Raw genomic sequence first — 22,930 nt, 5'->3', positions numbered from 1 at the left:
AAATAATCCCTCCCTGAATAAAAAGCAAGCAGTAGAGGGCAGCATGACAGTATTTTAAGAATGACCTGCCAGGTGACAGCCAGGCAGGTGTATTGCTACAGTTTTTCAAAATTACTAAAATTGAATAATGTTTAAATTATGTCTGATAATTATTTTTATTTTCTGGAAACCATCTTCAAGGTTAGGTATAGTGTTTAAATTACATATTATTACATAGTCACAATCCACACTTTAGAAGATTTTGTTTTACTTTCCTTATTCTGACATATTTTGTGTGTATTGGTAATTTGTAATGGCTTGGTATAGGCTATAAAAGTTGAAATCCATTTACCCTCAATAAGAAAGACATGACCCACACAGGGAGTGTGAATTTCAAATGGGGCTACTTGAATGAGTGATTCCATTTGAAATTTACACTCCCTGTGTGGAAGATTCAGGTCATGTATATTCCATAGGGGTGTGTGGATATCAGCTAGAATAGCCCAATACTACTAATAATGCCAGAAAAATACAGAACTGATCATTTGGGATTACAAAATATCACAGCTCAATCCTAATCATTTAGTTTGTTGTAACTGGGAATTAAAGTCAAATTTTAATATTTTGCAAATATTTAGTAAAATAGTCCAAAACATACATTTTTATGTTTGTATGGCAAGACAAACATGTGCAAAGACTTGTACAAACACTGATCTTTTCATTATAAGCTATAATTAAAGTAAATATTAAAAGGGCATTTCGTGATCCACAGCATCATCCCCCCACTTTTCTCAAAAAAAGATTTTTATGTCACTGGAAACCTGGCTACATAATGCTCATTTACAAACAAAAAATTTCTTGCAGATTAATTCGTTTAGCAAAGATATCGTGAAATTTGAATTTCATTCTGGTATACCAGAACGATATTACAATACATTGTCTATGGAGCAGTGTAATACACATAATCATGCATAACTCGCAAACGCAAATCGGAATCAGCTGAAATTTTGGGAATAAGCTTTTTTCGTGGATATCTACTGAAAAATGTCATAAAAAGAGGATGCTTGGATCACGAAATACTCCTTTAAGACAAAATTAACTTCAAAAAGAAATAATTTGACCTTAAGATTCTGATAAATTTTGCTTTAAAAAAATGACAAAATAAGGGGTTTTGTTACTTTCCCAAACAATATTTAAAAGTAAAGGATTAAGATTGAGCTATGATATTCCATAAGGCAAAATAATAATTTGTTTTTAAATATTTCTATGACACAGGAGTAGGTTTGGGCGATGTACTGTGTAGGCCTATACCGTATTTCGTCAAATAGCCGCGCCCCCCCCTCAAATAAACGCCCCCACCACTTTTTTCAACCAAGATGTTTCAAAAATGCTGATATTTCCATGCTATCTTGTGTAGTAAGCTTACCAAGTTGCACACATGGTCGATAATAGCATCACTTTTTGGCGAAAATCTGGATTGGAAACCCGGAAGTGAACCAGAATTCAGTGTTTCTAGTTCATAGTTCATAGTTCGTCATTTTAGCGTGAGTTTTAAGTTTACCTAATGATTTTAACGGGAATTATCGTTCTAAAATTGACCTTGAATAAACACCCCGTTTGGAAAATGTAACACCCGGGCGTTTATTTGATTTGAAATACGGTATTATACTACCAGCAAACAAATGTTTTTAAATATTTTTAGGTTTGGGTTTTGGTTAAACATTTTATGTCATGTTATAAAACTCTTGACAACATTTCACAGTGCTGGTACGTAAAATGCAACAAAATTTAAAATATTTTGTCAAGACTTATAGAATTATGTTGGAATGATGTTTTGCAGCATGTTTTCATAATGTATTTGTACTTTTTTTGTTTGCTGGGTATGTACTAGAATTTATAAAAATGTATAAAAAAACATTTCGTTCAAAAATATTTGTAAAAATGTTATGAAATCACACTGTATGTATGGTTAAACCATTACGTTTCTTTTTAAGGGATCGGATAACAATGTTTGCACAGTATTTTTGTGGGACATGAGAGCACATCAGCCATCGAATTTTGAAAATGAAAAATGCTAAGCTTCTGATATCAAATCATATTTTTTGTGATAAAATGCAAATTTTATGGCAAATTATTAAAAATTGAAATATATTTTTGATATTTAATAATAATAGTCCTCGAAGTTAACTTTATAAATCTAATGATATGTACTTTGTGTATGTAGCTGGGAGGGAAAGCTGTCCATCATTTGAAAATTTTGACATTTCGTATTGAAGATTATACATTTGTTTACCCCAAAAGTCCTAAACAAATTTGTCTTTTTAAATGAAAACCATTGCAGTTCAACCTTCTCTGGTCCTGTGGTAAGGGATTGTGGTGTAAATTACAAGGGGAAATCAGAGGGATCAGTTAAAGGGGCTACAATTGCTGGTATTCACAATAGGATGTGCATCGTATGGTTGCTAGGGATATGCAGTGCATCATGGGATGTAGTGGACATCCAAAGCCTGCGTAATACAAATACAACACAAGAACATTTGTGGAGCTGTTTAACATTATTATCACTCACATGAAAATCCAATGGTGGCTAGAATGATGATGTCGACAAGCAGCGGCAGCATTACAAGGGGGGGCAAGGGGGCATTCCCCCCACCAAATATTTTTTGGTGGCAAAGGCAAAAAAACCCAAATTATGTAAATTTCCACTCTCTGCATGATTTTGCCCCCCCTGAAATTCACTTTGCTCCCCACCTCCCCCCCCCACACAAAAAAAAAAAATCCTGGTGCCTCTACTGTCGACAAAAGCAACTGCTGGCTGCACATCGTATTGTGAATACTGTTAACCAAACAACTTCACTCTGTTTTGCTCAAAATTGCCTTGTGAACTGTCCTCCAGATTCAAATCCATTTGTTCTATAAAGTTGTAACACAGTTTTAAGTATTGTTCATGAAAGAAACTTTCATTTAATGTGCAATATCAGAAATAAAATAAATGTATAAATTCTTGAAAAAAATAGTTTCATTGCTGTCATTCTTATTAGAACATAAAAAATGTTTAGGTACGAGGTAAAAAGGTCTATTCCAGTTGAAATTCATACACCACCTATGAGGAAAATACCTGAATCTCCCACGCAAGGACTCCATTTAATCTCCACCCCCTGTGTTGGAGATAAGATCATGTCTGGAATAGCCCAGTATATACACCCCCATGAAAGACATGATCCAAGTCTTAATTTCAAATAGGACTATCTGAATGGGTGAATCCATTTTGAAATCTCCACCCCCTGTGGGAGATTAATTTCTTGTCTTCTGTGCATGGATTTCAACTATAATAGCCCAATGGGGTGAATAGGGACAAAAGTTTAAAATCATCACAGAGCTCCTTTAAAATACTGTGCACTTTATTATATTTCCATAAGTTGGAAAGCAAACCAACAATGTTTTAGATATGGCATAGTAGATATTGATTGAACTGAAAAACATTTCAAACTTATGTCCTTCCCCCACCCCTTCCCTTTTCACCCTGTTTTATGGAAGTTACATTGGTTTGACCAAGCAAAATCATAATTAATATATACCATAGTTGTTATAACCTTTGCACCCCAGCCCTTAACCCTACACTTGATCCCAACTCTAAAGAAGAAACCCTACTTCAAACCATGTACCATGATACCGGTGATTACACCGGTAATTTAAACACCTCAAAAGAAATAAGTCCCCCTCTGAACATGTCGTCATAACATCGTAAAGTTTCGTTTTGTGCCAACAAAACTAACTTTGAAATAATTATATGACTGTTTACTAAGTGCTGTGTGAAAATGAGAGATTTCCATGACTTCAGGGCTGAATGAGCCTAAATTGAAGACAAAAAGTGCCCTTTCCAAAAGTCACAAAGTAGGCATATGCTTGTTAACTGCAAGGCGTATTGGGACAAGGAATGGAACTGACCATCTTACAACTCACTGTGCTGAACTCTGCACCAAGGGGATTTGCATGGCTGAATGATCAAGAATCGATACACATTACAGTAAATGTTCACTTGGTGAGGATTTTAAACTGCACTCAAACACATGGGGTTTTCCATTAGTAACAAGCCATGAATCAACTTTTGTGACAAGCATAGGCCTACTTTGTGACTTTTGAAAAGGGCAGTTTTTGCCTTTAATTTAAGCTCATTCAGCCCTGAAGTCATGGAAATCTCTCATTTTCACACAGCAATTAGTAAACAGTCATATAATTATTTCAAAGTTAGTTTTGTTGGTACAAAATGAAACCTTACGATGTTATGACGACATGTTCAGAGGGGGACTTATTTCTTTTGAGGTGTTTATTTTAGTGGGGAATTTGCCTCCAATTTAGAAGTTGGGAGCTAGTTTTGCCCAAAATAGTGATTTTCAGTGATTTCTTGTTCTGGCCCCGGAACCCAAGTTTAGGGAAGGCATTTTACTATAACATATTCTTATAAATCAGGTGGGAAAGAGTTTAGACTGAATAAATAGATTCAATCAAATTGTGGCTGAACACCGTAAATATGACTTTATTGAAAGTATAAGCTCATTTTGGCTGCAATAAGCAGAAAGACCGGAGTTACAGCATGGAAGAAGGCTTACAGTTACCAAGATATTTTCATAGCGTAAAGGAAGTTATAGACTTCATCCATATCTCAAAATCAATCTTATAGCAACAATTGACTGCTTTTGCATATGTTTAAAACTAGTTTTCAGTCACCTCATTTGATGAATCCAATAGAATACAATGTCATAATGGGTACATATTTATTTTGTTTAGGAATATGCTAATGTTTGGAAAATGCAATGCAATAGGTAAAGAGGAAAAGTTTAAAAATTGCATCCAGGAATACTTGGTTGGTCTTTATTTGTATTAAAATGTATTTCCAAAACATTGCATTTGAGTGTACATTCCTTGTCCACCTCCCTCTAGTTTTAATATCAAACAGTTTCTTGGTTCATGTAGTATACTGTCCACTAGGCCAGGATTATTTTTTAGCTTAAAGCCATAATGTACGATCTTATAATATGAAATTATATGGGCAGAGTGCCCCCCTGACAAAAAATGAAAGGAAAAAGTGCCCTCAGACAAAAAATAAAAGAGAAAATCAGAGGGGCAAAAGAAAAGAAAAGGGGCAAGGAGCCCTTTTCTACCGAAATTCAGGCCAAAATAGTGTAAAATGCAAAATTTTTGCTCGTACGGCCGCACATTGAAAAGATAAGGCCCATTTCCATCCTGATAATGCACAAAAATAGTGTAAAATATCAAAATTTTGCGCGCTACGCACGCACATCGTCCATGTATTCTATGATGTAACTATCATTTTTTCGTATGTGCCCCAAAAATTTCATTTTGCCCCCCCTGACCAAAAAAGCTGGCTACGCCCCTGAATCCTACCTATGACAAAATGCATGATGTTCATTGGAATAGAGATAATAGGTCCCTGTATGAGCAAGTCCTGAAAAATCATCCCATGTGCAATATGAAAATAAGGTTATTCAACTGTATACAGGGGTCAAATTTCAAAATTGACCATAACATGTTGAAATCCACAAGTAATCCATTTGCGATATTGATTCAGATAAAGTATGGTTTGACATATCTGTGATGAGTAGTGATGAAACTGTTCTCAATTTGGGTATACTTCTGCAACACAAGACAATTTAAAGTAAATTGAACCATTTTGACATGTATAGCCAAAAATTTATCTTTGCTTATAACTTGAAAATGGTGCATCACAAGTAGGTCAAACTATACTTTTCTAAATCCTTTAATGACTAGTGGAATACTATAGAAAACAAATTCAGGATGCATTTGTTTACCCTTTTGGATTTTTGAAGCTAATAGTTGTGAACCATGTTACCTTGCATTGGATCACATGCATTATGCCATTCCTTTTTCAAATATTAATGCAAATATTCAGACACACTCAGCTGCGTTTAATGATGTGAATAGACTAAATTTCCCAACATACCCTTTAAGGGTATACAATGTATTGTTGGTTGAGGCAGCAACAACAAAATGTAGTTCACAGCATCTTGCGAATGGTAATGAGCTTTAGCAAAAATCGCATTGCTCAATTCATAGCGAGCATGTAGAAGAATTCAAATATCACAGATACACTTTTGTAGGTCCTGTGGTTCTTGAGTTATGTTGCAAAGAGGGCTGAAACAACAACACTTTTGTAAAATGTACCTAACTCATTAACAACAATAAATTAAGCAAGTTTTCAAAGTATATGATTTGTAGAATGAACTTTTGCAAAACACCAAAGTAGTATTTTTCGATAATACATGTATATTGATTCAGATAATGAAAATCAATTTTTTTGGCTGCTTCAACCAACAATACCTCGTATACCCTTAAACCATGGCATACTGTGTCTGGAATACATTATTACACTTGTTTGCATATAAACTATTAATATCTGAATGAATATATAATATATGTATAAGAGTTATGCTTCCGAGTCATCAATCAATGAATTCTGATTTTTATCATCAAATGTTAGGTCAACAGTCTCTGTATCTCCTACAGGTTCAGAGTCCATCTCATAGTCTATCATAACTCCTTTTTTACTCATCCGTCTTGTTGGGCTCCCCAAAGGAGCAGGTACGCCAACCATACCCATACCTAAGTCCATACCATCAGAACTGCTAGCAAAACTGTCACTTTTAGCATTTTTTCCCACAACTGAATCTTTCATTGAATTTTCCTCTAAAGCTGCTTCAGCCTGTCCAAGAATATCAACAATATCATCATGATTAGGCGTGCCAGGTGCTCCTCTTGGCGCCATGCCGTTTGCGGTCGGCGCTTTGGGGTACCACTTAACCTGTCCGTTTGCAGAATATGTGACATTGTTTATTTGTGATACAGTTCCCAAGTCACATTCTCCATCACCATCTTCATCTGTGTTGTCCTCTATCGGTGCCCCATCAGGAGTTTCCTCATTTGTCACAAGTTCATTATCATCTTTGGGTTGCTTGGTGAACTTACGTTTTATTTTCCTACCTGAAGATGAGAAAAATTACATTGTTATAGGCGTAATCATTAACCAAATCATCTTCATACACACCTAGATAGTGAGAACCAATCTAGCCGTGCATAAATGTTGTATAATTGCATGCACGCACACTCCGCGTAGTACGCACAGTGCTTTCAGACGCGTTCATTTTTCTTGCGGGTAGATGCATTATATTTGCTTCTATTTTTCAACATTTTTAGTGACAATTTTGTTATAAAAATAGCAAAAATCATGTGATCCTTTCTTGTAGGATGAAATAGGGTAATAATTGCGTACCATTTGTTGCTCAAGAAATTGTACAAAATAATGCACTTGTAGTTGTACTGAGATATTGATGTGTCTAATGCACTCCCCCCTTGCATGGCTCATGCATTAGACGCATCAACATCTTGGTACGTGTGCATTATTTTGTACAATTTCACTCTCAACAAGTGATATGCATTTATTAACCTATAAACCTGCATCTCCATTATCTTCCGTCCCCATCACATTCATGTTCACCATCACTTTTACATTCATCATCACCTATCCCCTTCACACCATCTTCATGTTCACACCTTCACCATCACTCATACAGAAAATTCAGACAGTTCATGGTTGATTGCCATTTATCATTTTTACCATCAGCCTCTCCGTATAATCCTGGGCATGTGATGTGAGTGCACATTCACCAGGAATGTGCTGACTTGCTGATTTAGTTATGGGGTGGTACCTTTCAGATAAAAACCTGCTATGGGGGTATCTTTTAGGTACAATCCTGTTTAGCATGTCTAGGGGTAAAATTTGTTGCCAAAGCATGCTAAATTCCTGTTTAGGGGTGTATACAGGGTGTCCCATAAAAAATTACCAATTTCAATCATGCAATTAGTATAATACCTACCAACTCTTTTGACATGGAAAGCAACATCCTGTGTTACATCATCAATAGTGAACATCATCTTCAATGCCTTACGGAATGGCAACCTGTTGGGCATCAATTTGTAAGGTTTGTATGCGAAGGAATAAGCATGAGCTAAAGACGCAATCACCATCTCAAAACAAACAACGAAGTCCTGTGTGTAAAGATGTAGAAAGGTTACAACAATCAAGTACTGTATTACCTGGATTATAAGCTACTTGACAAGTAAGTGGCAATCTGCAATAGTGAAAAGTGGCAGGACCAGAATTCTTGGGGGGAGGGGTATCAGACTAGGCCAAAAAAAAAAAAATTGTTTGCTTGTCCTCCACCACAGACCCTAATCTGGAAAATCTGGAAAAGATTTTTGTTTTGTTTTACTGTACAAAAGGTTTTTTTTTCTTTTCAACATTTTTGACATCCTGTAAAGTTTTTTTTTTTTACAATTTCTACACACTTCTAAACAGTTTTAAAAACATGAATGAAATGGTATAGAGAAATATCTCAATTCAAAACTATTTGGGCTATTTATTAAGCTAATTAAAGGCATACAGTGATGTTTTGGCTATGTATGACCTTTAAAAAAAATATTAAAAAATATTAAAAAAAGAAATCCTGACCGACGACCCAATTCTAAAAAATACAAGCAAACAATCTATTTTTTGGCCCTATCAACCTGTTAACTAATTTTAAAACACACACAAATAAAAAAATATATGCCTACAATTTTCTGCCAATTCTGGCAATTTCTTGATCTATTTCCTGATGGTAAGGAACATTGTAACAATATTATGAAAAGTTTTTTTAAACACAAATGGCATAAAGAACTAATTGATGCGCAGGTAGTTGTCTACTACAACGGACAGCCACCTATAAATTGCCATCACTGTTATTTGAACCACCCAGCAAGAGAATGCCCAGACAAACCGCAACTAAAATGCTTTCTTTGTAATAACAATGGACATACTAAGCACAACTGCCCAACAGCGGACCTTGGCCCGACATGTTTCAGATGTAATGAACGAGGGCACACCAAGAGCAACTGTGACCAAGCTCCTGCGCCTCTAGTACCTCTTGCATCTGCCCGTCCTGTTGTAGATCAAGCTGCACTTTTAATCCATCCAGTTGCAGTTCACCAAACACCTGATCAGAAGACACAACATATGGCACCTCAATCTCCGCCGCCAAACCCATCGATTGTAATCCTGCATGAACTGTTGGACAAATGCATTCAACCAGCATCAGGCCCCACATCACCAGAGATCCTAAAAAAAGTAGAAGATTTGTTAATATCAGCCGCATCACCGCAGAAAAGACAATCCGAACCTAGACAAAATCGCAATGAAGAAAAAACCGATCAGAGAGACCCTGTACCTGAGACTGAGAAACAAAGCAAAACGCTGACAAAACAAACGGACATTAGGTCGCATTTGCAAGGAGCCGGCTCCAATCTCGCCCAAGATACTAGTCACGCGGAAAGCAGAAGCAGCCAAAAGAAGAAAGACAAGAAGAAGAGAAAAATATCAACTTCACCCAGAGATCAAAAAGAAAAGAAGAAAAGGACGCCAAGCGTCACCAAATGTAACAGAACATGCATCGCCATATGCCAGTATGTCAGAGTATGAATCCATGAAGTCGGCATCCTCGGATGAAACACCATATGAGGACCCTCCATAAAACAGTTAGACTGATGTAAAAAAAAAAGAAAGAAAAAGAAAAAAAGAATTGTATTATGTATAATGTGTCCTATCTTCAAATGAAGACATTATGTGCGTAGACGATTAACCACCAATGATCATGGAGCGTCTTTTCTTAATTAGCTTTAATGTATCGGGACTTGAACAAGAAAAAGCGTGCTATTGTCTTTGACTGGTTAAAGCGTAATAAATATGATATTGCTATATTACAAGAAGTATACTGTAATACAAATGACATTTCTGAATGGTCAAAAGAGTGGGAAGGTCAAATATTTGGTAACTATGGAACTAATAGAAGTAAAGGTGTACTTACTCTCATAAATCCACAAAGTAATATTGAGGCAAATCAGTTTTTGCAGATAATGAGGAAGACTTCTCGAGTCAAAGTTGAAATGGATAATGTTAATCTTAATATATGGAATATATATGCTCCAAATGAGCTGCAAGACAGAAAGAGGTTCTTTGAGTTTCTTAAGCAAAGTATTTTGAAGCATGGAGTGGGCTTAAACGAGCACAATGTATTAGGCGGGGATTTTAATACTGTATTTGACCCAGATCTTGATATGTTAGGTACTGGAAGCAACTCATATTATAAATCCGAGTGTGTAAACAAAATTAAAGAGATTTTTGAAACTTTAAATCTCATCGATATATGGAGAAGAAAAAACGGAAATAAAAAAAGGTTTACATGGAGCAGAAAATCATCAAAGGTTAAATCAACTTTAGATTATTGGTTGATACCGTGTACTTTTGAAAGCTATGCAGAAAAAATTGATATTATACCGGGCTTTGGGTCGGACCATATGGCGGTAGAAATGGAATTACTTTTACAAAAACAAGAAAGAGGGCTTGGTTACTGGAAGCTAAATAATAGCCTACTGCAAGACCAAGAATATAATGAGGGTATAGAAAAACTTGTTAATGGTACTACACAGGAATGTCAAAATATATTGAATGCCAGACAATTGTGGGATCTTTGCAAAAATAGAATAAGAACTTTTTCTATTAACTTTGCAAAAGGTAGTAAAAAAGATAAAGAAGTTAAAATGAAAAATTTGGAGAAGAAAATGAAACTGTTATTTGAAAAGATAACTGATGATCCAAATAATGATTGTTTTGTACATGAATATGACAAGGTAAAACTAGAATATGAATTACTGTATCACCATCACATGAAGGGACTTATCATAAGAAGCAAAGCAAAATGGACAGAAGAAGGGGAAAGATGTACAAAATATTTTATGAATCTTGAAAAAAGAAATGTAAGTAATAAAACTATCACTTATTTGACTGATACAGGTGGAAATGATGTAAGTAATCAAGAAGACATTATTAAAGTGCAAGTTGATTATTACAAAGAATTGTACAAAAAAAAAGGGGTCAAACGACAAAACTTATGTTTGATAATTTCGTAGAAAATATGAACTCTGAACAGTTATCTGAGGAAGATAAAGAGTCATGTTAGAGTATACTGACGAATGATGAATGTGAAAAGGCTCTTAAAACAATGGCCAATTGTAAGAGCCCCGGGATTGATGGATTAACTTCAGAATTTTTTAAATGTCATTGGAGAGTGGTAGGACAATTGATTGTAAATTCGTTTAATGAAGCACATGAAGCTGGCGAACTCGCAGCATCGCATAAAAGAGGTATTATTATATTAATTCACAAAGGGAAGGGACTTAATAGAAACAAATTGGATAATTGGAGACCGATAACATTACTGAATATAGATTACAAGATTGCAGCAAAAGTGCTCGCCTCAAGAATAAATCAGGTTTTACCCAACGTAATTAACACAGACCAAAATGGCTTTTTAAGAAAACGTGGTGCAGCTTTAAACATACGCCTTGTTGAAGATGTTTTGAGATATACAGAAAAGGAAAATGTAGAAGGGGCTATGATTTGCATTGATTTTGAAAAGCATTCGATCACGATAAACAGAGATTTGATTTTATTTGCACTTGAGAAATTAAATTTTGGTATGCAATTGAAAAAATGGATTACCACTATGTTTAAGAACACTGTAAGTTGTATATTACACAATGGTCATTTGTCAAATTTTTTCTTTCAAGAAGAAGGTTTAAGACAAGGTTGTAATTTATCTCCTTTATTATTTCTTATAGCGTCAGAAATTATGTCTAGTAAGATAAGACAAACAAATGATATACAGGGCATTGAATTACACATTAAATGGGGAAGGTGAAGTTAAAATAACTCAATTTGCCGACGACACTACAATCTTTGTGAGGGATGAAAAGTCAATACATAGAGTTATAGAAATCCTTGACCGTTTTACAGAAATTTCAGGTCTACATCTTAATAAAACAAAAAGTGACGCAGTTTGGATTGGCGCAAGCAAAAAAAAAAAAAAAGAAGGTCGGTGACATCAATTGGAAATTCGAACCAAACAACAGTGTCAAATTATTAGGTGTAGTAGTTAACCCATCAATTAATATTGAAGAGTTGTCTGCAAATTGGGAACCGAAAATGGTCTCAATAGAAAAGTCCATAAGAGCATGGACAATGAGAAACCTATCAATGGTTGGTAAAATACTCATAGTAAAAAATTTGATGGCATCAAAATTTTCATATATAGGTTCAATAATAGACTTACCACAATGTTTTGTAAATAAAGTAAATAGTATGTTTTTTAAGTTTGTATGGGGAGGTTAGGAAAAGGTTAAAAGAACAACACTAGTAAACTAGAAAGTACGACAACGGTGGCCTAAAAATGTTCAATTTTAAAATATTTCTGGACTCATTGAAGTTGTTATGGATAAAAAAGTTGGCATCGCCAGAAATCGCACGTGGAAAAATATTCCTTTATATATTATTAATAAAACCCAGTTAGGCGTACATATTTTTAAGTGCAACTGTAATTTTGAAAATATCAATGCAGTGGTAAGATATATAATAAATGAGATGCCCATGTTTTACCGAAATCTAATCAAGGTATGGTTGTCAACAAAAAGTACTCAAGACAAAAACCAAGTGCAAAACTGGGGAGATGAAGTTATTTGGAATAATATTTGTATAATTAGCAGAGGTAAGACATTTTATTACAAGGAGTGGGCTAAAAGAGGTATAATATGTATTTCAGACTTGTATGATCAAAACGGTGTCTTTCATTCACTAGACGAAATCAAAAGTAGGTTTCCACAGCCAGCCAGTGTTTGTATACAATATTTAGCTCTAAAACAAGCAATTTTAAAGACATGCAAAAATAAATATCAGAATGTTATTAACAAGGACATATACTTTTATGATGGAAAAACTTTTGTTGCAATAATGAATTGCACCACACAATTATATAGGAAAGCTATGTTATCAAAGATTTCGACTAAACCAATATGTCAAACCTTTTGGGAAAATAAATTTAAAAATATGAAATTCAATTGGAGCAAAATTTGGAAAAATATTCTGGCAACAAAAGAACCTAGGCTAATGACATTGAATTGGAAAATAACCAGTAATATTTATGCAACAAAAGTCTTTCTTAACAAAATAGGAATAGAACAAAGTAATGTATGTGAAATTTGTAACGAAGTAGATTATATTGAACACTTTTTTTTGGTTGCAAAAAAATAAAAAGATATGGAGCGAAGTGGACAAAATAATTTTGCAACACTACAATGTTAAAATTAAAACCACACAAGCAGATGTTATCTTTGGTTACTACCGTGCAGGAAAATGTAATACTACTATCAATAAAATAATAAGTGTTAGTAAACTGTCAATTAGTAAATATCGTTACGGGAAATATCCCGATTTGATCAGTCTATTACACTCTGAATTAAGAATCAGAAAGCTTATGTAGTAAAAATTGTAGAAATCAGTAAAGTCAGAAATTAGTTAAGTGAGAACAAATGAGTTATGTAAATATATAATGTGATGAAATCAACGAAGCAAATAAAATAAAAGATAAAAAAAAATAAAGAACTGCATCAGTATTGAAACAAGAATATTTAAGGCATTATGCTTGAGAACAATTTGGGATGAAAAGTGAAAACTTCATTGAAAACGCACCTATTTGTTACCAAATGCAGGCTGATCAGGAGACCACTTTTTCCTGTAATAGGTATGTGGGTTTATGTGTGAGAGGTGGTATGTGGGAAGGCAGGGTATCATTAGTTTAATTACATACCTGTACCAAAGCAGCAAATTCAGCATCACTCATTCCCCAAGCAGGGTTAGGACTCAATGCCCCTGTGTCAACTAAAACAGCTATTATCAAACCCTGAAAATTGGCCCCAAATATAGTCATCTTTACACACAAAAACTGGGCATATGGCTTGTAAAGTGGTTGCAGTTCCTCCTTGGTAGATCTGTAGAGTAGAACCAGGCAGTAAATGGCCCACTGTTGAAAAAGAAAGGAACAAATGAGGTTGGATACAAAAGTGATTCTTATTCCATTGCAAAAGCATTGATTTTACACCAGTTCACCAATGTTGTCATATGTGATCAGTGGCATGAAAAAGTATAGTGAATCCATCACCTTTTGGCGACCAAATACGTTTATGGTACAAATGTGCGCAAAAAATGTTGCCATATGGAAGCTAAAATGATTAAATATGGTGCAAAAGTTGAATATATTTGCGCGAAGCACGCAAAATTTGCACTTTTGGGGCTAAAATGGCCAAATATGAAGTTAATTTGGTCAGAAGCCCACATATAATAGGCGTCAACATTGGGGGATGATTGTATGGACCATCCTCCCTGGCAAAATATTGGGGGATTTATCCCTCCCTATCTATGTGAAGTGATCAAGTGAAATCAGTCAGAAGTTGGATATTGATTTTCAGATGCAGCCAAACAAAGGAAATAATTTCTTTTGCTGTCTTTTGTTTTGGAAACACTACAACTGTTCATATCTTTGGAACTAAATCTTCAGTTTCTATGGTGTTTTCTGCAAAGTGTAGATTTGCAAATGCCTGATACAATCATGTAGAAAACTGAAAATATTTGAATATGCCCAACTTCTGACTGATTTTGCTTGATCACACCACATATTGTGTGCTCATTCATTCATTGTGGGAAAATATTAGTACAGCTGCTCCTGCCCCCCCAACCCCCCCAGTGGAATAAAAACCACATAATGACAATGGCTTATCCTTCAATTGTAAGCAATTCCAAACAAAAAATGAAATATTCTTACTTCTTTGCAGGGATCAGTGATAGGGCTTTTAAAATAAAATGGTCCCTTTCATTTTTATTTCATTTTGACTCACCAGTTGTGATGCTGCCAGTATAAGTGTGATCCAAATCCATGCAAAGCTAATGCTTAGGCTTCCATCATCATAATTCCCTGTAAACTCACAAATACTGGAAAAAATCATTAACAAATTTAATTTAAATATTTTGAACTACTTGATCTATACAGATCTTTAGTAGATGTAAGCACATGATGAACTACTTCATGGATCTTCAGTAGATGTAAGTAATGTACCAGGTGGTGTATGACGTGCAGTCCCTAAATTCAGTAAATTTTCATCGTCAACCGTGTAATTGAATGGGATTATTTTGAAATTTTAAAACGCTTGAAATATCACAAACAAATAGGCCTATGCTGATAAATAATATAAATACAAGCTAAATCCGTTGGGGTTCGATAATGAACCCCACAAAACTAACCGAGTATATGGAAAATGCCATACGGCCGGGCGGTTTCACGAGTTGCCGGCTCGATCATGTCATCCGCCGCCTGTAATGTACTACTTCATCAATACATATACTTTGATCAGCTCATAATCGACGGGCCTAATATAACATTGCGGATTAATATCAAAATGTTTTATTTTGAGAATTTTCTTGTGACATCTCACCACAAGCATCACAAATTAATAATTCAAGTCCTATACTTTGTCTTCTTTCTTTTACGCACAAAATATGGACCAGACAGTCAACTAATAGCACTCTTAACGTGGGTCTACTTTTCGGCGTAATGGTAAAAGCCTAATATTTCCCACCTATTACGAGCTGATCAAACTATAGATCTACTCATTCTACAGTAGACATATTAATAACACGTTTTTATTAACACACTTTTATTAAGCGCACTTCATGGAGCATCACAGTGCGCTTTACAATACAATTACGTAAAAAGCCCTAAAAATACCTTAATCACAAAATACATGGAAAATACACTTAACCTTAGTATAAAAACAGTAAATTACCAAAACAAGTTATTTACAAAAGATCAATATATTTAAACAGCAAAAAAAAGCTGGAGAATCCTGCAAGGATAACACAGTCATTATTGCACGAAATCAAACACACTATGCAGAGATTCAATATTAATTTAATATTAAGCAACATACTACTTCAATCCATAGATCTGATCTACGGTAGATAGCAATTAACTACTTACAGATGTACTAGTCCGACGAGTAGGACCTAAGTTACCAGACTATACACATTTCACACTATGATCACTATCTCACATGGCGCAAGAAAGACGAATCGCGAAAGTCCAGTGACCGCGCCGCCCAAGGGACGGTTAGTGGATTTTTGTGGTTAGAGTTAGAGTATAGTTGGTAAACTAAGAAAAAAAACAGGTCCTACTCGTCGTCTAAGATGTACAGTCGATGTAAACAATACAATACTTATGATGAACATATCTACAGTAGATGTAAACAATGAACTACTTCATCAACCTGATATCTACAGTAGATGTAAACTTCATCAATGCACAAATCTATAGTCGATGTAAACAATGCATTACTTCATCAACATGATATCTACAGTAGATGTAAACAATGTACTACTTCATCAAAATCATCAAACTTTACAGTAAATATAAGCAATACTTCAGCAATCAATACACAAATCTACAGTAGGTGTAAGTAATGAACTTTTTCATCAATAAACAAATATACAGTAGATGTAGGCAATACACTACTTCATCAATACACAGATCTATAGTAGCTGTAAGCAATTCACTACTTTATCCATACACAGATCTGCAGTAGATGTAAGCAATTCACTACTTCATCAATACACCGATCTACAGTAGATGTAAGCAATTCACTACTTCATCAATACACCGATCTACAGTAGATGTAAGCAATTCACTACTTCATCAATACAGATCTACAGTAGTTGTAAGCAATTCACTACTTCATCAATACACAGATCTACAGTAGCTGTAAGCAGTTCACTACTTTATCCATACACAGATCTACAGTAGATGTAAGCAATTCACTACTTAACCATACGCAGATCTACAGTAGATCAGTCTAAGCAGTGGACTTCTTCAAAAATACACAGATCAACAGTAGCTGTAAGCACATCACTACTTCATCAATACACATATCTACAGTAGATGTAAGCACATCACTACTTCATCAATACACAGATCTACAGTAGATGTAAGCAATGCACTACTTCATCAATACACAGATCTACAGTAAATGTAAGCAATGCACTACTTCATCAATACACTGATCTACAGTAGATGTAGACAGTGCATTACTTCATCAATACACATATCTACAGTCGATGTAAGCACATCACTACTTCATCAATACACAGATCTACAGCAGATGTAAGCAATGCACTACTTCAACAATACACGGATCTACAGTAGATGTAAGCAATTCACTACTTCATCCATACACAAGATCTACAGTAGATGTAAGCAATTCACTACTTCATCAATACACAGATCTACAGTAGATGTAAGCAATTCACTACTTCATCCATACACAGATCTACAGTAGATGTAAGCAATTCACTACTTCATCCATACACAAGATCTACAGTAGGTGTAAGCAATTCACTACTTCATCAATACACAGATCTACAGTAGATGTAGACAGTGCATTACTTCATCAATACACAGATCTACAGTAGATGTAAGCAATGCACTACTTCATCAATACACAAGATCTACAGTAGATGTAAGCAATGCACTTCTTCATCAATATACAGATCTACAGTAGATGTAAGCAATGCACTACTTCATCAATACACAGATCTACAGTAGATGTAAGCAATGTACTACCGTACTTCATCAATACACAGGTCTACAGTAGATGTCAGCAATTCACTACTTCATCAATACACATATCTACAGTAGATGTAAGCAATGTACTACTTCATCAATACACCGATCTACAGTAGATGTTAGCAATGCACTACTTCATCAATACACAGATCTACAGTAAGCATACACCGATCTACAGTAGTTGTAAGCAATTCACTACTTCATCAATACACAGATCTACAGTAGATGTTAGCAATGCACTACTTCATCAATACACATATCTACAGTAGATGTAAGCAATGCACTTCTTCATCAATACACAGATCTACAGTAGATGTAAGCAATGCACTACTTCACCAATACACAAGATCTACAGTAGATGTAATCAATGCACTTCTTCATCAATACACAGATCTACAGTAGATGTAAGCAATGCACTACTTCATCAATACACAGATCTACAGTAGATGTAAGCAATGCACTACTTCATCAATACACAAGATCTACAGTAGATGTAAGCAATGCACTACTTCATCAATACACCGATCTACAGTAGCTGTAAGCAGTTCACTACTTTATCCATACGCAGATCTACAGTAGATGTAAGCAATTCACTACTTCATCCATACACAGATCTACAGTAGATGTAAGCAATTCACTACTTTATCCATACACAGATCTACAGTAGATGTAAGCAATTCACTACTTCATCCATACACAGATCTACAGTAGATGTAAGCAATTCACTACTTCATCAATACACAGATCCACAGTAGATGTAAGCAACACACTACTTCATCAATACACAGATCTACAGTAGTTGTAAGCATACACCGGTCTACAGTAGTTGTAAGCAATTCACTACTTCATCAATACACAGATCTATAGTAGATGTAAGCAATGCACTACTTCATCAATACACCGATCTACAGTAGCTGTAAGCAATTCACTACTTCATCAACACACAGATCTACTGTAGATGTAAGCAATGCACTGCTTCATCAATACACAGATCCACAGTAGATGTAAGCAACACACTACTTCATCAATACACAGATCTACAGTAGATGTAAGCAATGCACTACTTCATCAATACACAAGATCTACAGTAGTTGTAAGCAATTCACTACTTCATCAACACACAGATCTACAGTAGATGTAAGCAATGCACTACTTCATCAATACACGGATCTACTGTAGACGTAAGCAATGCACTACTTCATCAATACACAGATCTATATACATGCAGTAAATGTAAGCAATGGACTATATTTCATCAATACACGGATCTACTGTAGATGTAAGCAATGCACTACTTCATCAATACACAGATCTATATACATGCAGTAAATGTAAGCAATGGACTATATTTCATCATACACGGATCTACTGTAGATGTAAGCAATGTACATTCATATCAACACATCTACACATGAGGTCTGTTTGGGTTTGCTTTTGGTTGCATTTGTTTGTTTGTTTGTTTTCTTTGCACACCATGTATACTTACATAGCAACAATTGTGAGGATAGGTCTTGAAACTGTATAGTTGAGGACGCCATACTTGCATCTGTTTATGACTCTTCAAAGAATAATATATTAAAAACACATGTTATAGACATGCTGTGTAGAGCGAAGAGAAACGTTCTTTCGTGCATGAAAACTAATGTTTGGACCAATGAATAAAATAACATACATTATTTTCATGAGATGTTGGAAATGACCCTTTGGACAACAACTCTTCCATAATCATACCCTTATCATTATATTAAGTAACCCTAACCCAAACCTTAACCCAACACTAACCCTATATTAACTCGAATATACCATATACCAAAACCTAACCCTTGCCCTAACCCAAGTCTCGAACCGAAAATTACTGTAACGCTAATATTAATCCAAAGCAATTTTTGCATCCTATTTCCCATCATGCCAGGAAACACAAGCCGTTTTACAGAAAACCCTTTTTCGGATTATATGTAAAGATAAAATGGTATAAAACGTTAATAATATTAGTGAAAACGTTTGTGAAAACTTGTTGCAAGACCTTCTAACACAATGTTATTTTTAAATTGCATTTAACAGAGCACGATATGTAAACGACAGATAGATCCGGCCTCAAAAATCTGCGGTATTCCGCAAGGGTCAATTTTGGGACCATTACTTTTAATATAATGCTAATGATATTGTTTATATACTTCACATGTATTAAAGTTTATTTTATTTGCCTATTAAATGAAATAATTCTCATTAATCAAGAACTCTCAGAAGAACGTAATTGGTTTAAAGCTAATGAATTATACATAATGCCAACAAAACAAACTTTTAATATGCTAATTGACACTCCCAAAATGTAATCTCGTTTTGCATAAGGTCCCTGATTATGTTTTAAACATAGGCCTACTTACAATTCGTTTTTGCCTGGCTTAAAGCAGCAGCAAGGAGGTGGGGATTTCACCTGCGGTTTTTCTTTCATCCGTGTATCCATGTCATACTCAGCAGTAAGGAAAGTGATAAGATATGTGATGAAATTGTACACCACGTAGGCCTGGTAGATTTCACGTACAGCATCAAGAAACACTCTTGCTTTGGGGAAAGTTAGAGCAAGCCACTGCAGATCAAAAGTAAATGTGCGGATGACAACATTAAAGACTTTTCATGTATTCAAAAAAACCATAATCTTTACACCTTACAAATTTATATATTTTAAAAAGAAATTTTATGTTACTCATTGTAATTCATCATTTTAACGGTACATCCGTTTTAAAGGGATTTTTATTATGTAAAGATTATTTTGAAATCACTTTATTTTTTTCTCTTTTCCACTGCACGCTGCAAAAACGGTGTTTAGAAACTGAGGACAGATCGGTATTTAGAAAGTTAAATGTCTATTGGGCTATTCCATTTAAAATCCACCCTACCCCTGTGGAAGATTTTGGAAATGTCTTCCACAGGGGGAGTATGTTTTTCAAATGTAATTGGTTAGAGTTAATCATTTTGAAACCCATACTCCCCCTGTATTATGGCTTTACCTATATCTTCCACAACTGGAGTGAGTATTTCAAATGGAAGTTACCCAATTTGGTATTCTATTCAAAATTGATATGCCCTCTGTGGCAGACTTCAGCAAAATCTTCCACAGGGGTAGTGTGGATTTTAAATGGAATAGCCCATTAGATCTTTTAACATCTAAACACATAATCATTTGAAATGTATAGAATCTAAACATTTTAAAGTGCATTAAGGCATTTTTAAAAGTTAAAAACTTTGTAAACACCAATCTGTCCTCGATTTCTAAACACTGTTTTTGTAGGGACTGACTCTGGGATCAGGGGAAAAGAACTTGCTACGATTAGGCCTACTATTCATTACTGACGTCATACATGTAGGTCTACATGTAGTCTAGACCTATTATGAAGACTAAGAGCTTGTTTCCAAACCATGTTAAGTCCACAAACACATGTTTCTGATTTACCTGTGCAATATTGAAATGGGTTGTGATGCTATGCTATAATAATAGGTCAGTTGGATGCACCATTACAAAGCAAACAGTGGATGGATGGATGCACAGTAGCAATACTGTGTGAGGCATTTGGTTCCCAAATGAGAGTAATAGTCTGCATATTGTTAAGCAGCATAATTAATGGCTTGTTGATGGTACAACTCATTGTTATGTTGCTCAAACTTGTCAAAAGTAATAGTGATTGTATCACACAGGTAAATGAGAAACACGTGGTTATGGACTTAACATGGTTTGAAAACAAGCTCTTCATATATTATGATACAAGGAAGGTCCTAAAAATATATCTTACACTGAATATTCCGTATACTGGCACCATCCACAAAATTCTGTCGATATAAAAGAGATGATAAAAAATCGTTATCCAAGAGTTTAATGTTTTTATTAATTTTCAGCATATTAATGTTAGGTCTTTATATTATAAGTATTTATTACAGACTCAATGAATTAATGAACTACGTTACTACCTCAGTATCTTTCGTTGTAGAGCTGGCTGAGTAAAATGCAACAGATGATTCAAAATACCCCATAGTGATATAGGCACTGCGAAGATGGTAGCCATACCCGCTAAAAACCAAATCAGAATGGAAAAGTCGGCAACATTTCTGACCAGCTCATAGATAAGAACGGGAATAATGAGTAGCATAAATGTGAAATACGTGACATAAACTGTTCTCCGTAACCAGATTTTCCAATTATGGTCGGCAACATATGTAGACATTGGATCAACTGGAATGACGCCATTTTCTGGACAAGGCGCAGTAACCTTGTTGTCCTCTTCTTCGGGTTTTGTAGCGTCCATCTTTGTCAAATAATATTTACTTTATATGTCACAAAGTAATAAAGATCTTGCAGTGTTTTGTCACAAAATGGCAGCGCTAAACCCCGGGTTATAAATAGCTTGTTTGTATAATTATTTAACCCAATCAAGATCACAAGATTGATTAAAGTTTGGACCTATAGTCTATAAATTATACATGGAAGTAATCAGCTTGATCAACATGATCAAAGTTCATTATTTCGAGACAGTTCTGACGGAAATGGTTGCCCAAAATGTAGCCACACTGTGGTAGTTTCCATAGTAGTTCAATTTCGAAGTGTTACTTGACATTATGCCTATATCGTTTCAAAATTAATTTAGGCCTATGTGCATTCATTACAATGTCTTCGTATTATTTAGTCGTGGTACGCTGATGCCCCAATGGAGCCCACAATCAAATCCCATTATAGAGGGTGAGTCAAAATGATATGTATCAAACTTCAGACCAAGGGTAGCTTTTTAAGGGGTCCATGGGTTCAGGACCCCCTAGTTTTAGCATTTACCTCTTAAAAATTCCACTTTATGTGTAGAAAAAGATCTCTGGACCCCTACATTTACAAATTTGGACCCTTTAAATTTGACGGCTAACGCTACCCGTGCATCAGACATATATTGACTGTCATTTTTGAACACCTGCATAAAAATGTTAATTTGAAATGCTCTTATGAACCCAACAAACACAAGTTGGGACACGCGGGGTTATACCAACACCAAAAGAAATAATAACAAGCAATGGAAAATATATAAAACAACAACATTGAATTGTAACAAGTTTTAAAATAAAATTGATTCATAAAAACATTTTAACAACATTGAGCACGATAAGATCCCGGGATGAGATGAGAAATATATACAGTTACTTTATTTAGCTATCTACTACTGATGTGATAGGTGTGTGGACGAAGCAACTCGGTAATAACGAACAGTTCGTTTTCAGAAATGAGTGAAATTTTGTTTCGGTTCATCATCATGACGGTTTAAGTAAAGATTTGCTTGTTGTGT

The 22,930-nt window shown here is 35.0% G+C and overlaps 1 protein-coding gene across 1 annotated transcript; it reads right to left on the bottom strand.

Annotated features, from left to right (window-relative positions):
- Window positions 1-6,398: 6,398 nt before the first annotated feature.
- LOC140161369 (transmembrane protein 184C-like) lies at window positions 6,399-22,351 on the bottom strand. The gene is made up of 8 exons (XM_072184878.1): window positions 21,576-22,351; window positions 21,401-21,437; window positions 19,997-20,199; window positions 19,099-19,170; window positions 14,836-14,929; window positions 13,752-13,964; window positions 7,893-8,064; window positions 6,399-6,999 (listed from the first exon to the last, which is right to left on the bottom strand). Exons 1-8 carry the CDS (start codon window positions 21,908-21,910, stop codon window positions 6,446-6,448), a joined length of 1,680 nt encoding a protein of 559 aa, XP_072040979.1. The 5' UTR covers window positions 21,911-22,351; the 3' UTR covers window positions 6,399-6,445.
- Between the last annotated feature and the right edge of the window lie 579 nt (window positions 22,352-22,930).

Source organism: Amphiura filiformis, chromosome 9 (genome assembly GCF_039555335.1).
Source record: "Amphiura filiformis chromosome 9, Afil_fr2py, whole genome shotgun sequence".
Classification (NCBI taxonomy): domain Eukaryota; kingdom Metazoa; phylum Echinodermata; class Ophiuroidea; order Amphilepidida; family Amphiuridae; genus Amphiura; species Amphiura filiformis.
The sequence above is the reverse complement of the archived record's forward strand: the minus strand, read 5'-3'. Positions and strand labels throughout refer to the sequence as shown.